General features: G+C 35.1%; 2 protein-coding genes across 3 annotated transcripts in view; both read right to left on the bottom strand.

Moving 5' to 3' along the window:
* The window catches only part of LOC106876143 (cytochrome P450 4V2), a 27,407-nt gene extending 15,455 nt beyond the window's left edge, over nt 1–11,952 (bottom strand). The window contains exons 1-5 of one of the 2 annotated variants that reach the window (XM_089352137.1): nt 11,713–11,952; nt 10,781–11,073; nt 8,117–8,229; nt 6,850–6,935; nt 2,330–2,520 (exon numbers count right to left, since the gene is read on the bottom strand). In XM_089352137.1, coding sequence (XP_089208263.1) covers nt 2,330–2,520; nt 6,850–6,935; nt 8,117–8,229; nt 10,781–10,940 — 550 coding nt within the window. In that variant the 5' untranslated portion in view covers nt 10,941–11,073; nt 11,713–11,952. Of the gene's footprint in view, nt 1–2,329; nt 2,521–6,849; nt 6,936–8,116; nt 8,230–10,302; nt 10,401–10,780; nt 11,074–11,712 lie in introns of those variants that run through there. The other variant, XM_089352138.1, reaches the window with a different exon arrangement.
* Nucleotides 11,953–16,402: 4,450 nt separating this feature from the next.
* Nucleotides 16,403–20,000, bottom strand: part of LOC106876141 (cytochrome P450 4V2) — a 20,591-nt gene continuing 16,993 nt past the window's right edge. Inside the window, exon 12 of the mRNA XM_089352139.1 lies at nt 16,403–17,118. Coding sequence (XP_089208265.1) covers nt 16,961–17,118 — 158 coding nt within the window. The 3' untranslated portion in view covers nt 16,403–16,960. The remainder of the gene's footprint in view (nt 17,119–20,000) is intronic.

Consider the following 20,000-nt stretch of genomic DNA (forward strand, 5'->3'; position numbering starts at 1 on the left):
TTATCAACCAACTTATCGACGACAAGCGCCAACCTCTTTGCAAACACCTTGGCCAAAATCTTATAATCTGCATTCAAGAGAGTTATAGGCTTGAAACTCTCAATTTACTCCCACTTGTTCGAGTCTAAGAGATGCGTAGATCTCATAATCATCGAAAATTGGTGCAAGACCGCGTGTGTCAGAAATTCTGGTCTCACTGGCTGCTATCACATCCAAACCTAGCCACCCAAGGTCATTGAGCAAGCAGCATTGCTTCCAGGGTGACCTCAGGCCACGAACATTTATGCATCCCACTCTGACAATCACCATCATGGCTCGAAAGGGTTGAGGAAAAGAAAAAAAAAGTGGGGTTACTTACCCTCCTGGAGTTTTGGCAGCCTTGTAACCCGGGCTCCGGATCTGGTTCCTCTAAGAAATCGGCTAAAAGTTTCTCGGTGACGCGGACGTTTGGCCTTCCGACGTCATACGGGAAGTCCCTCTGAATTTCTTTGAATACTTTGAGGGGTAACCGTATTAACATAAGGTGATCAGGAACCCTAAGGGTGCTGGTGTCATAGATTGTACCCTCTCTCTCAATTTGCTTGTTTCTGACTATGAGAGCCAACAATTTTTCGTTGGCTCACCTCACGAGCACATAATTCGGCGTTTCCTCATTAGTGACTGTGAGACTTCTTTTGGGGGCTACGTGTGGTTGAGTGCATTGATGGATCTGGTTGGAGTAGTGGTGGTTGTGGAGATGGTAGTGCTGGTGTAGTTTTTGCTATGTCTATGTTCGATGTGTAGGGGGTTTCTGTGTTTACGATTGTTGGTGTAGGTTCTTTTGTTTTCTGTTTCCTTTGCATTTTTGTTTTTTTTTTCTTTACTTCGTGGGGTTCTTCCTCATCTTCACTACGAGATGAGTAGCGGCTAGTGTCTGTATGGTCTGTCTCGGAGAGTATGGGTGTGTCTGTGATAGTGTGAGCGTGGTTGTGTGACTGTAGGCTTGAGAGAGGGGTGATGAGGGCTAGTTTGACAGATACCTTGGGTGACTTCCCCCCATTGTATGGGGTTCATGTGTCTTTGTTGTTGTTAGGGGCGAGGCTGCAGTTCTATTAAAAGGTCTCTGTTGTAGACGCACGTGTGGCCGCGCACCTCCCGAATTTTTAGGGTTGAAGGTTCTCAGGTGGCTTGTGGACCCACATATATTACATCTGGGCTTCCTGCCTTCCACGATGATACGCAGTTCTGCCCCATTGGTCATGTGAATCAAGTCCGGGATCTTTTTGATGTTTTCTGGTTACATATGGATTAATATTTCCAAATTTATCCCACTCCTGTTATCTCTGCTGCTCCTTTTCACCTCCAGAAGTGACTCTGGGTCTTGGACCACACAAGCGACAATCCAAAAGACGTTTACACCTGGTGGTATGCCATTCGCTCTGATTTTCATTGTTCTCTTTGAGAGACAGGTGGGATAGAGGACGCACTCCTAAGTCCACCGGGATGACATTGTGTGTCTTCGCGCGAGGTCCTCAATACTGGCAAACTGCCTCCTTCTTTGTGTATGAGCCAAATCTATTAAAATGTCTCTGAGTGCCTTCACAACACGACTAATGGACGCTATTTCAGCTTTCTGGGTTTTGAGTGATACGCATCTGAAATAAATGGTCTTCCTCTCTTTTGCTTCAATTATTTCGGGTGTTACGGGCACTGCAGCCTTACTACCCTCAAATTGGATGATACTTTTGCTTTTGTGATATCACGCGCTTTGTCATCCAACAGCATCAGTCTTTTTGTGCTTGCTACATCAGCAAACCTTTTCTTTTTTCTTTTTGTTATTGCTTTTCGTGTCATCGTCGTTGTTGTTGTTGTTACTGCTGCTGCTGCTGCTGCTGCTGGTGGACCTAAAATGCCGATTCTGTAACGATGCGATTGAAACTATACCAGTGATTGTAGGATCTCTAGGAATGATTTTAAAAAAAGGGTACTGAAACCTATTTGAAAATGATACCAGGCTTACCATCCCTACAGGAAGTACAAAACATCGTGTTAACTGGAAAGACTCATGTACTGAGAAGAGCATTATCGCTGTGAAAACAACATCCATTCATGAATCTATTTATTTATTTATTTATTTTTAAATACATATTTTACCTGTGAATTTGCGTGTGTAAACTGGGAATGCATACAATGAGCTTCTCTGCCCTAGGTGTACGGAAAGCACTCAGCAAGAAATGGAAGAAAATTTGAAGAAAGAAGAGAAGAAAAACAATAATAATCATAATAATAAGATGATGATGATGATGATGTGATGATAATATGGAGTAACTGTAGTTTGGATACTACTTACCTGTTATAATATCCAGCGTACAATTTGCAATATGTGAGCGAATATTGAATTCTCCTTTACCAACCATTTTGTCCAGATTGTTACACAGTATGTTTGATTGGTTTAGCATTACAGCAAGGAAATTGTTCAAAATGTTATAATGGAAGGATGGTGTCAACATCTTCCTCGATTTGAACCATCTGGATCCTGTACTAAAAATAGTAATCAAGGAATATTATTTGAATATTTTATTTAATGAATGAAAGTTTTAAAAATAACGATTTAGAGGAAGTGAAATTGCTACAACTGGAAATATAATGAATCTCAAAAGTATTATTATTGTTGTTGTTTACGTTGTTTTTGTTTTGTTGTTGTTATTGATGTTGCTGCTGCTACTGCTAAGTAAGCTTCTCGTCATCGATAATCAATCAGACTTGTAGTGAAAAGGCACACAAGCCAAGGACATACAGCCGCTACAGAAATAGTACACTTTAGATCTACTTGTCACATTTTAAAAGTGTTGAATTTGGTTTGAGAGAAATTTGGATAGCATTTTTAGCAGTTCATTTACGATTGGTTCATTGCTCATTTCAAGAGTGATTGCTGGAATCAGTTGTTTGAGAACTTCACGACAATGCTCTTTTCAGCATGCTGCATATTCTTCCTCCATTATAAGCAGTCTACCATCCTTAACCTTGATCAGTAGACGGGAATTATTCATTGCGCTTGTTCCTTCACAGATCATTTCTGTCTACAGCTTCTTCAGCTTCCATACCATTCTTTTCTAGCCACTGCTTCTTGTCTTTTCTCTACATTTTCTCTATTTGCCGATCAATTCTCCAATAATCTTCATCTTAGAGCTTTCACTAGTCAGTTACGCTTGCGTTGATTTCGTCTGCTTCTTTCTTCAATACAAATATTCACATCTCTGCTGTTATATAAGTTCCGTCTTTTAATTTCTCTCTCTCTCTCTCTCTCTCTCTCTCTATATATATATATATATATATATATATATATATATATATATATATATATATATTATGATTGACCGTTGACTGAACACTATTCAATTTTTTTTCTCCGTGTTTTTCTCCTTGTCTCCGTATTCTTTCTGTTGAAGAGCATAGCTCGAAACGTCAAAGACTTTCCGTATTCCCGAGCGTCATACTAATATATACTTTTGTTATTTACACCACCTGTCCTCGTCTGTTGTTATTATTTGTATATTCTCCCATATATATATATATATATATAATAAAATAAAAATAAATGCGCCCTTTAAAAGCCTAGCCAGGCTCATAGGCCCGGTTTCCCGGTTTCAATAGCGTATGTGTTCTGCAGTTGGACGGGACGCCAGTCCATCGCAGCGTTACTCATTTTTGCCAGCTGAGTGGACTGGAGCAACGTGAAATGAAGTGTTTTGCTCAGGAACACAATGCGTCGACCGGTCCAGGAATCGAAACCACAATCTTACGATCATGATGCTGACACACTAAGCCACGCGCCTCCACATACACACACACACACACACACACACACACACACAGACACACATACACACACACGCACGCACACACACACACACACACATACATATATATACATATATATATAAAATGGCTGATAGTTAGCAAGGTGAGACACACATAAGAAAGAAGGAAACAAAGGACCACTGATGAGGTCACAGAAGTGTGACGAAAGAACTCGGGCCGAAATAAGATTAAGATTAAGATTAATGTAATATAAAGCTGAAAAAAAAAAAATTAACACCAAATATACAGTGCGTGTGTTTTTATTGGCTAAACTGGCAATATGACCATCCCCAAGTACAACAACATATATATATATATATATATATATACACACACACACACACACACACACACACACACAAACACACATATACGTAAATGTCGAACAAATGAGTGCTCAACACCGCATTGGTAGATATATATTTTCTTTATTTGTGAATTAGGGCTATCATTGATTTCATGTTTTAAAAAGTAGGAAAATATCCTAATGTCTTAACAATTTTTCAAGCCGATCATATGGCGAAAGGTGTTCGCCTCCGTTTTGAAAACTTGTCTCGCTTCGTTCACGGTATCTCCTGTAAATTCGTGTAAATAAAACAATGAATTAACGAATCAAGGGACGTCACTCTTGCGCGGCATTTTTTTGGATGTTTGTCTCCCTTAGATTTGTCTTTATGGGTAAATATTTTTTGTGATTAATTGATTGCATTATTTGTTTTTTGTTTTGGGCATGGTGTTCTTGTATGCTGCGATAGTTCGTCATTGCGGCATGTTTCTTCTTTGTGCGAAGTTTGTGTGCTGTGTGTTCACGTAGGGTTATATATATATATATACTAGCAGTATAACCCGACCTCGTCCGGGTGTGACTTATTATGCCATCTACGATAAGTCTTGCTAGCTGAAAATCAACTAAAAAAGAAAGCCTTACAACGGAAAAACCCTTATGATGTAAATATGTTCATAATTCAAAAGACGATGAAATTAATAGGGAAAGTCTGAAGGCTGTTTTGCGTAAAATTATTAAGCATACGTAAATTTCATCCGTGTAATTGGCTATAGAAATGCTTGTGTAAAACAACTTTTTGCGCTGCCCTGATTATACATAGCAGGGTAATCCCTTTTCACAGGAGCTAGGATGGCAATTTGTGATGAAGCAATTGCTGGCGATCTGTTGCTAAACAGTTTTGCCAGAATTCTATCAGATTGGGCAGAAGGTGTTGATGCACCATTTTGCATTATGTTCAAAGTAGCTACTGGAATGTGGTGAATTGCTGCAGTCTGTGGCTGTCATTTTAAACCGGTTGCTGTCTTTCCCCAGCAAACTCTCTTCTTTGGAGGCATAATTTATGTATATACTAAACAGAACAACAAAAGTTATAATAGATGGCAGGGTCGGTACTTTTCACATATCTGTAATTTTTCAGATTAACACCCGCACGATTACCCAACCCTAATCCTAAACCTAATCCTAACACTAACCCTAACATTAACCCTAAACCCTAACCCTAAAAAACGTAACCGTAACATTAATTCTAAACCCTAACCCTGACCCTAAAACCCTAACCCTAACACCCTAGTGAAAATCGTGGTAAATTTACAAAACATTGGCGAACATGAGTTATATTTTACTGAATGTATGCTTTTGAGAGAGCGAGAGAGGAAGAGGTAGAGAGGGGGAGAGAAAGGAATAGGGGTAGTTAAAAGTTTTCTTATGACTGCTTCTCTTCACTGCCTATTACTTCATTAGAAATCTAAGGATGCACATAAGCACATAATAGAGAAAAATGAAACAAATATGGACGGCTTGCTCCGAAACACCACCGAGTGGGGAACACTTCTCAAAAATAACCTGCAGTTGTTTCCTTCAAAATTCCTACATGCTTGAAATGTACATACATCAAGGTACATTTGTACAAAATTTCATGAAACAATATTCATTTTCCTGGAAGTTAAGAAGAATTTAAGTGGAATTTCCGAATAATGTACCCCACCCCCTTCCAAAACACTTTTACCGAAAATGTTTATATATTTGGAATCTACATAATAAATAATATATGCATAGAAAATTTCATAAAAAAATATTCATTTTTATGAAAGTTATGACCTCCCAAAGTTGGGGGATACAACTCTGTAGTTATGCCATCAATGTTTTGTAAATATACCACGATGTGAATGATTGTGTTTACTTGCACAGACAGCGAGAGAGGAAGAGGGGGAGAAATGAATAGAGATTGAGAACAATGTGTATGTTGTTGTAACAGGTCAAGTATGTGTGGTTGTGTGTGTTTTTACGTATCTATGTTATGAAAAATAGGTAAAGAACACTGAGATGAAAGTTTAATCTATGACGTTGTATGTATCACTTTCTCTCTCTCTCCCTCTCGCTCTTTAACTCTTACTCTCTATATTTTTATGTTGAGCGCGTGTGTAAGAATGGCGTTCCAGGTAGAAGGGATGAAATATAAAAGTTGCTAGAAACAACAGCCAAATCTCCCTTAAATCACACAAAGTAAACGGAATTTTAAAAATCTAATTACTGCACTGGAAAGTTCACATTGAGAAAATTCCATTGATGTAAATATTTTTACGAAAAAGTGGAAAATGTGGATTTCTATAAACATTCAAAAAGGCTTCACACAAACACACAATTTCAGATTTATATATTAAGATAACAGATAAGATCCAGAGATTTCCCTAATATATTTGATATATATTTGATATATTTGATATATTCGAATTTGTTTACCCGCATAATTGCCTATATATATATATATATATATATATATATATATATATATATAGAATAAGAGACAGGATCATCATGATTAGAGCACATTTGATGATGGGCTACTCAAGCAAGGGAGACACGGGCTTAAAAACTACACAAAAAAGATATGCATATATTCTCAATGTTTGTATTATTTTATATTTAAAAAATCAATGCATTTCTTTGAAACTACTCATTGTAACTCATCATGAATAAAAAGAAATATGTTACCTTATACATACCTAGTCAGCAAACCATTTCCTAACCATGCGTGTGCAAATTTATAGAAAAAGCTTTTTTCTATGTGTTTTGTGTTGCCAATTACATCCTGAATGAAAAGCGATTAGTGTAAAATAAATTAATAAACAGAGAAACAAGAATATAATTTTAAAAGCAATATACTGAATAATTATAAGCGAGATCAGCTTATTTAATTTAGTGATATAGTTTAATGCAACCATGACTAACATTAAGAAGTTCAATTTGCAGAAACATGGTATTGGTCCGTTTCTGACCCCAAAACCATTTCTTAATTTTACATCACCATCTCTGATTGCTTTTTTTTTAAAAAATAAGAACCCCAGAAACTGCACAGTACTCAGCCCTCACATAACCAGGGACTGTTAAATGTACTTACTGATGATGAAACACCTGCCCTTATATTAACAAAGTACAAGAATGGATCTCAACCATGCTCATTTGTACTTTGGTCATGTTGAATCCCAGATCTTCTTACTGTTCCTCAATGTCACCCTCAACGTACAGGGTTGTTACAGCAACTAACTACTGTATTGGTACTACCTCTCTCTTCCGCAATATCTTACCATAATTTCTTTTGCCTTCACAGTTCACATCACCTGAAGAATTTACAGCTCTCTTATTTTGTTTCTACTCTAGGCACAAGGCCCGAAATTTGGGTGGGGGAAGGGGCCAGTCGATTATAAAGACCCCAGTACGCAACAGGTACTTAATTTATCGACCCCAAAAGGATGAAAGGTAAAGTTGACCTCAACGGAATTTGAACTCAGAACATAAAGACAGACGAAATGCCGCTAAGCATTTCGCCCGGCATGTTAACGTTTCTGCCAGCTCGTCGCCTTTCACCTCTCTTATTTCTAACACAACAAAGAGATCATATATCTCTTGTATATCAGAGACTTTTTTGTCCGATGTATACTTCTTTAAGCCAGTAGGGCGTGCTTTCAGAAAGATTTAGCAGCTATTTTTTTCCCAAGTCAAATGCAGAGCCTCCTTCATTGGCTTAACTATCGCTTAATTAGCAAGAGATATATCGAAGTAATTTATACAGCTAAAAGTGGCTTATTTATAAAAAAGAAAACTCTACAAAGTATCCCTCCATCAAACCAAATGTATTGTCATTGTTGTTTTTGCAGATGCAGCAAGAATTTTTTGTATGCTAAATCATTAAGGGCCTAATCAGTGCAGCCATGTATAGATAAAATCTCAATTCACTCCAGTAACAACAGCATTAATTATTAGATCACTTACTTGTACATATTTATCTTTGAAAACATAAAGAGTAGGTCGGATACCAAACCAGAAACAAAGTACGCCGTTTTCTCGAAATTCTTCAAAGATTTTCATTATTTGTTCAAAACGCTCTGAAATAGATTTGATTAATGTGAGGAACGTTTCTCAAGAAAAAGACTAAAGCTGATGACTGCAATTTTGATACATTTTTATAGATCTTTTATATTTTACTTGCTCCATCATTGGACACGGCTATTCTGGGACACAAATTAGGAGGGTTTTATTTCATTAAATTAACCACTGTACATATTTCTTTTTAAAGTCTGGTACTTATTTTATTGGTCTCTTTTGCCGAACCATTAAGTTACACAGTTACATAAATGTAAAGAAACCAACACCAGTTGCCAAGCGGTCGGGAGAATGAACATTGACACACATTACATATATATATATATATATATATGTATGTATATATATATATAAACCATATATATATATATATATATATATATATATATATATATATACGGTTTAGATATAGATTCAAGGTTGAATATGGTACTTATGCGTAGGCACCCGAATATCGCATCCCAAAAGGATAGGTGATTAAAATCAAAAAATAAGCTCATTATTATAAACTAATATAAATCCGATAATAATTTTTATTTTTTATTCACATTATATAAATAAAGCTTACCTATGTGTCTCCTAAATAATATCATTATCTTATCTTCAGCTAAAAAATTTTTTTAAGATAATTCAAAATAGTTTTCATGATCACTATATACTTAATATCCTTAAATTTTACACCCGATCCAGAGCCCCTGAATTCAATATTGACATTATTTCATGATTTTTGTGGAAAATAATTATATCTCATTTTATTTATTTTATTAACATACCTCTTATTGTGAAAATATTGGTTAGAGTATTGTTGTTGTCTGTACCACTATACTGTTACTCTATTCAGACTAAAAGTAAAAAACCTATTTGACCCATATACCTATGGCTGTAATTCCTCAACATTAATTCCTCAACACTTTGATAGTAGTAAAATGACCTGATACTACTATGACCAGTGAAACCTTTAGATTCTAATACATTTTATAGCCTTGTCCATGCATACTGCTTACACCTTCCCTCTCTTTAGAAGTAATTGTCCCTTTGCTATCACCACTAGATAAGAAACAATAAAATCTGAGACAGTTAAAACTTTTGTCTAGAATCAATTACTAGCCTGATAGACTCGGCTATGTCAAGATGGACTTATGTATTTTTCCTCACATTTGGATTTTTATGTATTCTCTCTCCCACTTGGATTTGAAATGTTGCCACATTTATAATATGTCTTTTCTACAGTAATTTTTCTGCATTTTCGTGCAGCTGAAGATTGCTCTTCATATTGCATTTAAGGTAATGCTCGCATTACTTAAATAAATTGAAGTAGCATGAAACGTGCGTACTGCAATCACCTTTGAAATCCGTGTTGCTTATTTTTATATATATGTGTGTGTGCGTGCGTGCGTGCATGTGTGTGTGTGTGTGCAGGCGTAGCTGTGTGGTAAGGAGCTTGCTTCCCAACCACATGGTTCTAGGTTCAGTCCCACTGTGAGGCACCTTGGGCAAGTGCCTTCTACTTTAGGCTCGGGCCGACCAAACCCTTATGAGTGGATTTGGTAGACGGAAACTGAAAGAAGAACGTCGTGTATATATATGTGTGTGTCTGTATGTGTGTATTTAAACCCCAGTCCTCACCATCGCAGTCGATGTTAGTGTGCTTACGTCCCCGTAAATTAGCGGTTCAGCAAAAGAGACCGACCGGCTAAAAGACAGTGCTCCAGCATGGCCGAAAAGAATGTCATATATATGCAACAGGCTTCTTTCAGTTTCCCTTTACCAAATCCTCTCCTTAGGCACAGCGATTCTTACGTGACTGCAAAGTTACCAACCCGCCAGAAACCGCAAAGGATTCTACGATATAATCTCGAGGATTTAAAGTGTTTTAAGTAGAAACTTCCCATCGAGATTTGGTGTTAATTATTCTCTAAATATCAGCGAACTAATGACAAAGTTATATCAGTAAATACTTCATAATTTTCGAAATTAATTAAAAATATGTTTCAACAGAAATACAATAATGAAAGTGTTAACATAAATCAATTGAAAAGCAGATGCTACAAATACAAACTTGCTGTATTGCTTACCAGGTTTCCTGGAACTCCATGGTTCATAGGCGGACTGAGATGTGAATGACCTGGAGGCTAAATAACCATCACAACTGAATCACCTTCACATTCATTCGTTTATAAATTTAGGTGTTTTTAGTATTTTAGAGAACGGAGTGTTTTATTATTATTTTTAAAAATTTATTACTCTTACTGATGTCTTTCAGTAAATTATCATCATATGTCACTGACTTCTAGAACTATCAATGAAACTGTCAATGGAAACTTGAAGGACAAAAAATAAGCAGTTACATTTCGATTAACATCACATCTATCTTTTAAAAAATTTATTTCAAAGTGCAGCCTTGTATGTGCAAAAAGCTGGGAAGGCTATTTTGGGAATAATATTGAAATAGAATTGTCCAAGTCAGTGCTGAGTTAAGTTAAGTAACAACATAAACACTACCCATCCGTCAGAATGAGAACAAAAAGTTACGTTATAACAAGAGACACTAACCTTTATTATTTCCGTGTATTTTCGGTATATCGCCGATTAGATGCCAACTCTTCATGCATGGTAAGTGTTTGCAGTCTGACAGTGATTTCGAATAATTTCGTAGAACACGAAACGAAAGCAAGGCAACAATAAGCAATAGAAATACACCAGCAACGAACATTTTAACTGCGTCTCCGTTAACAAGTAAGATAATGAGCTGACACGACTGCAATGATTGAGGTCACAAACTTATTATATATATATGTGTATGTCACATAAATATCTAATTCACTCGGCGAATGAAAATAAGCAGGCTGCATATATAAAAGTAAAAAAAAAAATTTGAACGTTACAAATACGCATTTAGATATTACATGGAATAATACAATCATTCAACAGTAATATTCTTAAGATTATAAACCTGGAGGAGAACAGGACAAGTTATTACACCCGGAAAAGTATAGGACAAGCTATTATTTCTAGTAAAGTAAAGAATAGGAAACTTTTTACTTAAAATATTGCAGCAGAGAATACCAGTTCTTCTAATTTATCACAACAGTTCTCATCTTTTAAATTTATTGTACAAAACTGTTCAGCTATTTTGTAAGTCTGTCTAATTAGTCACTTTTTCCTGTATTTAAGGTAGTAAATTAGCCAAATTCTACTTAAATAAGTATAGTGTTATTTGTAAACTATAATAAAATAATTCTTAATATTCAGATTTTAATTTTAGCTGCAATATTTTAAGTAAAAGGTTTCTTATTCTTTACTTTACTAGAAGTAATAGCTTGTCCTATACTTTTACAGATGTAATAACTTGCCTGTACTTTTCTAGGTTTATAATCTTAAGAATATTACTTTTCATGCTCGCATTTTATCATGTAATCCATAATTTTTCCAGGCATGACTATTATAAGATAGTTAATGTGTCAATTAATAATTTAAGATGTTACCTTATAAAATACTGAAAGATAATATTTCAATTTTTCCATGAAAGTGATGATAATATTTCAATTTTTTTCACGTTTAATTTAAATATATGTTGTGATTGAATTATTTGATATTACCCATCCACACCAAATTAATGGCAGGGATTTTTACTATGTTGTTGGTTGCACCATGGCTCACCAAAAGTTACATACAACAAGACTCCAAAACCATCCATTACCAGGCTCACAAGTAACCTAGATTTTGAGTTGGTGATAATAGCACTGACTGCTGCTAATCTAGATCTATAAATAACTAGCTGTTTTTCCCCGGTTTCACTCGGGCAGTGTGGTGGATTTGGTTAAAGGATATTTCCTATGTATATTTTGAATAATAAAATGAACTGAAAATAAAAAAAAACAAAAATTCCAAAAACAAAAAAAGTAAGAACAACCCAAAAACAATACGATGCTAAGGATTTTGCGGGTCGATATTGTAAAACTAACTTCACGTGTGTACTCATAGCCCCATGTAGTCACGGAACCTTATTTGTGGTATAACCCCGCCTTAAAAGAAAAATATATGGTAGTGCGGTTGTTGTATTGGAGACACAAGAATGTTAATCGAAACTGTTCAAGATCAATCATAGGTTGGACGTTCATGTACACTGATTAGAATTGTGAATTTCAATTATTGAAAACGCGTTCCCGGATGGATACAATTGTGCAGAGTCCGTTTGTCTCAATATGGAAAAGCTGTTTGAATGTCGACGTTTGAAGACATTTGTAACTGAAGTTTAAAAAAACATAGTAATTAGAAAGAGTGTAAGCTATAGCTTTTTTTTTTTTTTTTAATGCACAAAAAATTGAAATTATTTTTTTTTTTCTGTGCCTCTGATTAAAATTTTCGAAAAACCAACCCAGCCACATTACTTGGAAAAAAATAATCTTTATTGTGCTGGTTTTTCGTAAAATTTCGCGCATGGGAAAGGCAACAAAATCGCCCCTCCCCACTTTGAATGGGATATTCCTATCTTAAAAAGTAATAATCAATTATCTCGGTAACCATGGGAGTTGGAGGGCAATAAAAATCTCCTGAACATGAGCGGACCATGCTGCCGCTCTGTGCTGAATTTCACGCGATTCCACTGCTCCGTTCTCGAGTGAATCTGCTGACACTCAATCAATCAATCAAGCAAGTAAGCAATCAAGAACACTGCAATTTATAGTATAGAAGATTATTCAATACAACAGTAATTATAAAAGCATATCAGATATACACAAGTTAAAATTACCTGCATCCCATTAATATAAATTTGATTAATGAAAAATCTCTTTTAATTAATTTTGAAATTTAAGAGTCGCTTCGCGGGTCAGAGTATTGACTTTTTGTAGAACTTTAAAATACTGAATTGTTGCATACTGAATAATAAACGGGGCAATTTGATTGGTTAAAATTAGTATATATAAAAAAAAAACACAGGTAGTCCAGATTTTGCTTTTGCTTCACCCACTCGGCAGTTATGTCAGAATTACCATGAACTTGCAAAAAGGGTAGATGTATTAGTTGTGAAGGATGTTACAGATGTAGATGTACATGTCGTGGAGATAATAAACGCAACGAAAATGTAAATACACGTGCCACAAAGAGAATACGACTTATGGGAGGTGTGGGCACACGTAAAACAAATACGAATACAAGAAAACGTAGTGTGTATACGGAACAAGAGGATTCTGAACCAGAAGATAGTGATCCATCACGAATTGTTTCAACAGTGGGGGCATTGTATGATTTGGTTTAAAATCACTATCATCATTACCGGGAAAAGCTAAACGTGAAAGAACCCGAATGGAAGACTTTGACGAAGCAGTGAAACTAACCAGTACCACAATGAAATGAGTATGCTCTATCATTAGTCCGTACGATGCCGAAGGCCTTATGAAAGAGGTTGTTAAAAACGAAGGAGAAGGTGTCGTCGATGAAGGCAAATTAGAGGAAAATATCATTAAAGTATGAGATGCATTGCCGAGAAATGTTGTACAACCTGGTGCTGTTAGAGCTCTATTAGCGGTGTCCTTAGTTTCAAGTGCTTTGAAAGATCGTTTTGGTATTGGTATGAAGACAGTAGCTTCATTAAGACGAAAGTTTAAACATATGGCAAGTGGAAAGCAGCTTACATCTTCTTCCAATAGATCAATTATACGATACGATCGTGATTAAATGGAAGCTGCAGTGAAGTTTGTTTTGTCGGATGTTAATGTATGCCGAATATCATGGGGTACCAAAACATTTACGATTAATGGCGAAGAAATACATCTCCCCAAGCTGATTAGGAAAAAGAATACAACTATAATGCTACGTGATTACAAAGAAACCATGCTTCAAAATAAACAATTAAGCTATTCATCATTCCGGAAGATAATCAAAACGTTAACTACCAAGGATCAGACAATTAAACAAGCGGTCGTTTATGTGTCTGGAGTATTAATGTATAATAATTTTTCACGTTTGAAGACTGTTGTTGCTACCAGTGCCGAATCAGAATCTTTGAATGCTATTGTTAATGGTTTAGAAGCTTACATTAAGACAACCTATGAGGGACACATTTCTACATGTAATGTCACGGATAAAGAGTTTTCTTTATCCATCTCTGGAGCGGAACTGAAACAATGTGGCGTTTGTTACTTCCCTGAACATGGAATACAATACATTAGACGGCATGTGAGCCCAGAACATGAAATTCTATTGAATGATGCTATGGAAAAATTATATGTTTTATTTGGTCATCGTGTGAGAGTACTTAATCAACGCAATAGGATTGATGAAATAATGTTCAATTTACGTTTAGAAGATGCTATGGTTGTTATGGATTTCAAAATGAAATTCGAAGCTACATAGGGAAAAAACTACAAATTTTTACGGTAAGAAAGGGTGACATGGAACAATGATGTATACAAGATACACCGAAGAAGAACGGCGTAATACTGAAAATGTAAAGGATTATCGTATCACTTACTTCGATCACATTTCTACCGGGGATAGTAAGCAAGACTATGTGGCTGTTATGTCCTATTTTAATGCAGTATGTAGACAAACATCGATAAAATTTCCATACATTCGAAATCTTTATGCACAATCTGACAACGCAAGATGTTATAAGAAGGGTAACTTATTCTTTACATTATATAAAATTGCAAATGGATACAACCTTAAACTTTGTACTTTTGTACACACTGGTGTACAAGATGGTAAAGGCAGTATCGATGCTCATTTTGCTACAGCTATGAGGTATGTGTATATGCATTGTAATATGGGTTCAGATATTATAACTCCTGTTGAATTAGTTGATACTTTAAATGCTAATGGCGGTGTAAGTAATACAGTGGCAGAATTGGTTGGTATTAATAGGCCCATTGTTGAACAATTTGAACAGGAACTATTGTGGAATTTTATTATTGTACAATTATGATATAATGCTTTATATTTGTAGGCAAATGATTCTTGTCTTTTACAGGGATCATTTTTCGGTGTCGAAAACTGCGTTCTACAACAACTGATATCGCTTGACATTGTCTCAGATCTGCATATTCCTTGGGTGAATCTTTTCGGTTCATTAGCTGAATGACCGAATTGATTTGGTTTTAATTAAATCTAAAATCAATGTAATTCTTGATGCAACATGGACCTTTGTTGAATTTCAATTCTTTGAGGCTTTTGTAAGCATCGTATATGTTGGGTGAAGGCTGTTGACTCACCTTTGAAAATCAACTCTTTCAATCGCTGATAGTCTGAAAAGATTTGTATGAGGTTAGATCTGATCTCAGGATTTTGGACAGCTTATTTCGCTCTCTGCACCAAAATGCTTTCATCCTCAAAAGTCTCTACAATTTTTGTATCTTCTGCAATGTTCCTGGCATAGTAATTTCAGGCACCCAACCAACTACCCAACCTGGTTACAACTGGCAGAGGTGAATATCCGATTGTTTTGAATTGTTCTCAATGGTGTTTGTTTTTTTACAGTAGCAGCCTTGAAGGTGACAATCAGGTAATCATCTGCAGGATAGAAAGCCTTTACTGAGCAGTAGTTGGAAGAAACAGGTTACATGGAAGAGCTCAGAGTACATAACTTGCAATGTTTTTTCAGCAGCTAGCATATACCAAGAAGCATCAAATAATAGTAGAAAATTTTATCTTGGAACTGCCATACTTCTTAGCGAGTTATCGATGAGCTGAGCGATGATTGCGGCAGTTAGCGATGATTCAAGTGACAAACATTTTATTAAGAACAGTTTTTGAGGATTTTTAAGTACGTTGACAATTTTTTGTCATCGATTTCACTTTCATTAACAATTAAAAATACATTTTGATAATAAAGTGTAATTTTATGGAGATTTGGCTATAATTTCTTGTAAGTCAAACAACGATCTACTACTGCAGGTGTCGATGATGATGTTCAACTGTGTTTTCATACCATATTTGGTGAAAGTTCGATCAGGAACTTAAGAACAAAATCCAAATTTGATCCGACAAAGTCATTGAGAGAAATAAGAACGGCAGATGAAAGTCACAGCAATAACGTTAAGTAACTGAATACATAGCAGAAGAGAAAAATTGCGTAGAGAATAACCGAGTGAATTCTTTAATACTGGGCTAGAAACATATATATATATAAGGTCATACCAAATTCGTTTAATTAATGCAAAACATGACAATAAATGGAATTTCGTAAATATAATTTTACTGGCTATAGTTTATTATTTATTAAAGAACAACTATTGAAAATTTTTAGTTAAAGGAGATGGGTTTGGGTGACTAGATATTCTGCGAAACATGAGCAATATTACGGATGAGTAACAACTGCAATCGAGTATTGAAACCGAGACAAAAACTCTGTTTCACGTGTCTAAAATATATCGAACGATTAAACTATAGTATGACAGTAAAATTGAGGTGTTGAGTATCGATCATCAAAACTTTAACAGAAGGGTTCATAAAAGACTGCAGTGAATTGATTGAGTATAGACACAATTTAATGTTTCGATTAGGCGATCCTTTTTCGAAAAGAGAAAAGATAAGTTTCGAGTGTCTTCTTGAATGTTGGCATTCATACTTGAAAGTCACACAAACAGTTATGCATACCTAGTTCAGCTTGAACAAACTTTTACTTTGAATATTGATTTTTATATTTTCTAAATATTCAAAAGAGAAAATATTAATTGAAATAACGTCTCCAGACATCCCAGAATTGAATGTGGATGGACATTATTACAACAATCATCGATGGCTAAGTTTGACACGGACGCCAGCAAAAGGTTTGAGTACCAAATCAAAAGTTGGCTGAAGCTCTTCTACCTGCTGTGTTGTTTCAAGATTAAATTTGTGGATGATTCGTGATAATACTATTTTCTCTTCAAACATGGCGAACTTTTGCCCTGAAATTATAAAGCAAAAATATTTCGAAAATAATTTCGTATTCATTGAAATGTAGAAAAAAGTCTTTTAGAAATATCTTTTTGAAAATAATCAGTTGCATTAGATGTACAGAAGAGCTAACACATTGGAGCGTGACATTTACATTGTAGAAGTAGCATCGTTGGCACTCCGTCGGTTACGACGACGAAGGTTCCAGTTGATCCGATCAACGGAACAGCCTGCTCGTGAAATTAACGTGCAAGTGGCTGAGCACTCCACAGACACGTGTACCCTTAACGTAGTTCTCGGGGGAGATACAGCGTGACACAGAGTGTGACAAGGCTGGCCCCTTTTGAAATACAGATACAACAGAAACAGGAAGATAGAGTGAGAAAAAGTTGTGGTGAAAGAGTACAGCAGGGATCGCCAATCCCTTATTATAATTATGTATATATATATATATATATATATATATGTCAGCAGAAGCCATGATAGATCGTTGACCAAACACCATTCAATTTATTTTCTCCGTGTTTTTCTCCTTGTTTTCTCCATATTCTTTCTGTTGAAGAGCATAGCTCGAAACGTTAAAGACTTTCTGTATTCCCGAGCGTCAAACTAATACATCCTTTTGTTGTTTACACCACCTGTCCTCGTCTGTTGTTGTTTTTTTTTCGTACATTCTCCTATATATATATATATATATATATATGTATATATATATATATATATATATATATATATATATATATATATATATATATATATATATAATAATTTTCCCAGAGGATGTAGCAACCGTTACCAATATAGCATAAGAACTTACCTTAGGAGATCATTAGTTAGATTCCTTAAGGGTCGTTCTCACAGTTTATATTTATATCATAAGGTTTTTAAACTTTTAAATTTTCATATTCAAAAGAGACAGAGGCTTCAAATTCGATATATCGATTTATTCACCTCTCTATGTTAACATTTCTGTGCCAAACTTATCCAGTGACTGGTCCATTGGATTTAGACGTTTGGCACTTCTTCAGGAGTGGTTACCTTTCGAACAAAACACGAAAAAACACATACATAACTATTATTAGGTCTTTAGGATATCGTTAGCTTTCGTCTTTGTTATTATAGGGGAGATAACTCCTTAATTTTCTATTTTTATTGCTCTCCTGTGGATTTCCACTAGATTAATTAATTATTTTGTTTATTTCTCTTTACTATACTATATTACCCGTATACATATGCAATCATACACTTTACCCGTATACTTATCCATATATACATACGCACACATACATATGTATACACATATACGTACACACACACATACACATACATATATATATATATATATATATATATATATACACATACATACACATATATACATACATATATATACATACATACATACATACACACATACACACAAATACAACACACATACATATATACATACACATGCACACACACATACATATATATACATATATATATACATACATATACACATATATATATACACATACATATATAAATAACCGCTGCCAATGGAGACTTTCAACATTGATATATCCATGAAAGATATACCTATCCCACCAAAGAAAATCTACATGGAGCAGCTTATCCATAAGACGCATTCTTTCATAAATAGAATTCGTTGGAGAGCACACTTCTGGGATAACAAAGGAAAACAAGAAAACACATCAGATAAAGGATCGAAATATAAAAAAATCTTTAAATCTAGGAATAATCCGCCTTACAACCATAGACTAGATAAGTTTGAGGAAGAGATATGGTCAGTTGTAAAGAACATCAAATTCAATGTGTCACAGAGAAAGAATACACGCATGAGACACATAGAAGAAATCATCAGAGAAATAAAGAATACCAATAAAGTCCTAGTAAAATCAGATAAAACAGGGAACATATATAAATTGACTAAACAGAACTACAACAACCTACTGCAGAAGGAAATTGAGAAGAATTATAAAATAGCAAACTGGAAAGTACTTAAGGAAGCTAACATAGAAACTAAAGAAATAATGGAAAAGTATAACCTGACCGATAGGACGGAACCGTTGGTACCAAGAGAACCAAGATTTATACTCAAGGACCATAAAGTAAATTTCTGGACATAGCCATCACTAAGACTCATATGCCCAACGAGATCAGACATAGGAATATTAAGCAAGAACATTATAAATAACTATCTACCCACAATAACCACTAAGTTAAAGTTAGAATTATGGTCTAATACAGACCAAGTAATTAATTGGTTTAGATCAATTGAACATAAAGAAGAAACAAAATTTATCCAATTTGATATAGCTAACTTTTATAGATCAATTAACCCAATAGTACTAAACAAGGCAATGTGGTTCTTCCATAAAAAAGCAGGCCTCACTAAAGAAGAATTTAAAGTTATAACAGCAGCAAGGAAATCGTTTATTAGCTTTAAAGATAAGATATGGGTAAGGAAAGATACCCCTGGCGCATTTGATGTTGCCATGGGAAGTTCCGACTCAGCTCAAATAGCTGATATGGTGGGATCATTTATCCTCTATGAATTAAATGATCAATTCCCTAAGGTTAGGGGGGGTTTGTATAGAGACGACTGCCTGTTATATGTTAGGAATTGCTCAAACCAGGAACTACAGAGAATTAAGGGTAGGCTGGCCAGATTTTTCAGCAGAATGGGGATGGGTATAGTTTATGAAGATGATGTCTCAGTAGCAAATTTCCTAGATGTAACATTAGATATGAAGAATAAAACATATAGACCATACCACAAACCCCTAACAAACCTACAGTATATAAGTAAATCAAGTAACCATCCTAGGGCTATAATAGAAAATCTAGTAAAAAATATATCTTTAAGACTCTCCAAACTATCTGCTAA

Source organism: Octopus bimaculoides, chromosome 5, assembly GCF_046866305.1.
Source record: "Octopus bimaculoides isolate indiv1 chromosome 5, ASM4686630v1, whole genome shotgun sequence".
NCBI classification, from domain to species: Eukaryota; Metazoa; Mollusca; class Cephalopoda; order Octopoda; family Octopodidae; genus Octopus; species Octopus bimaculoides.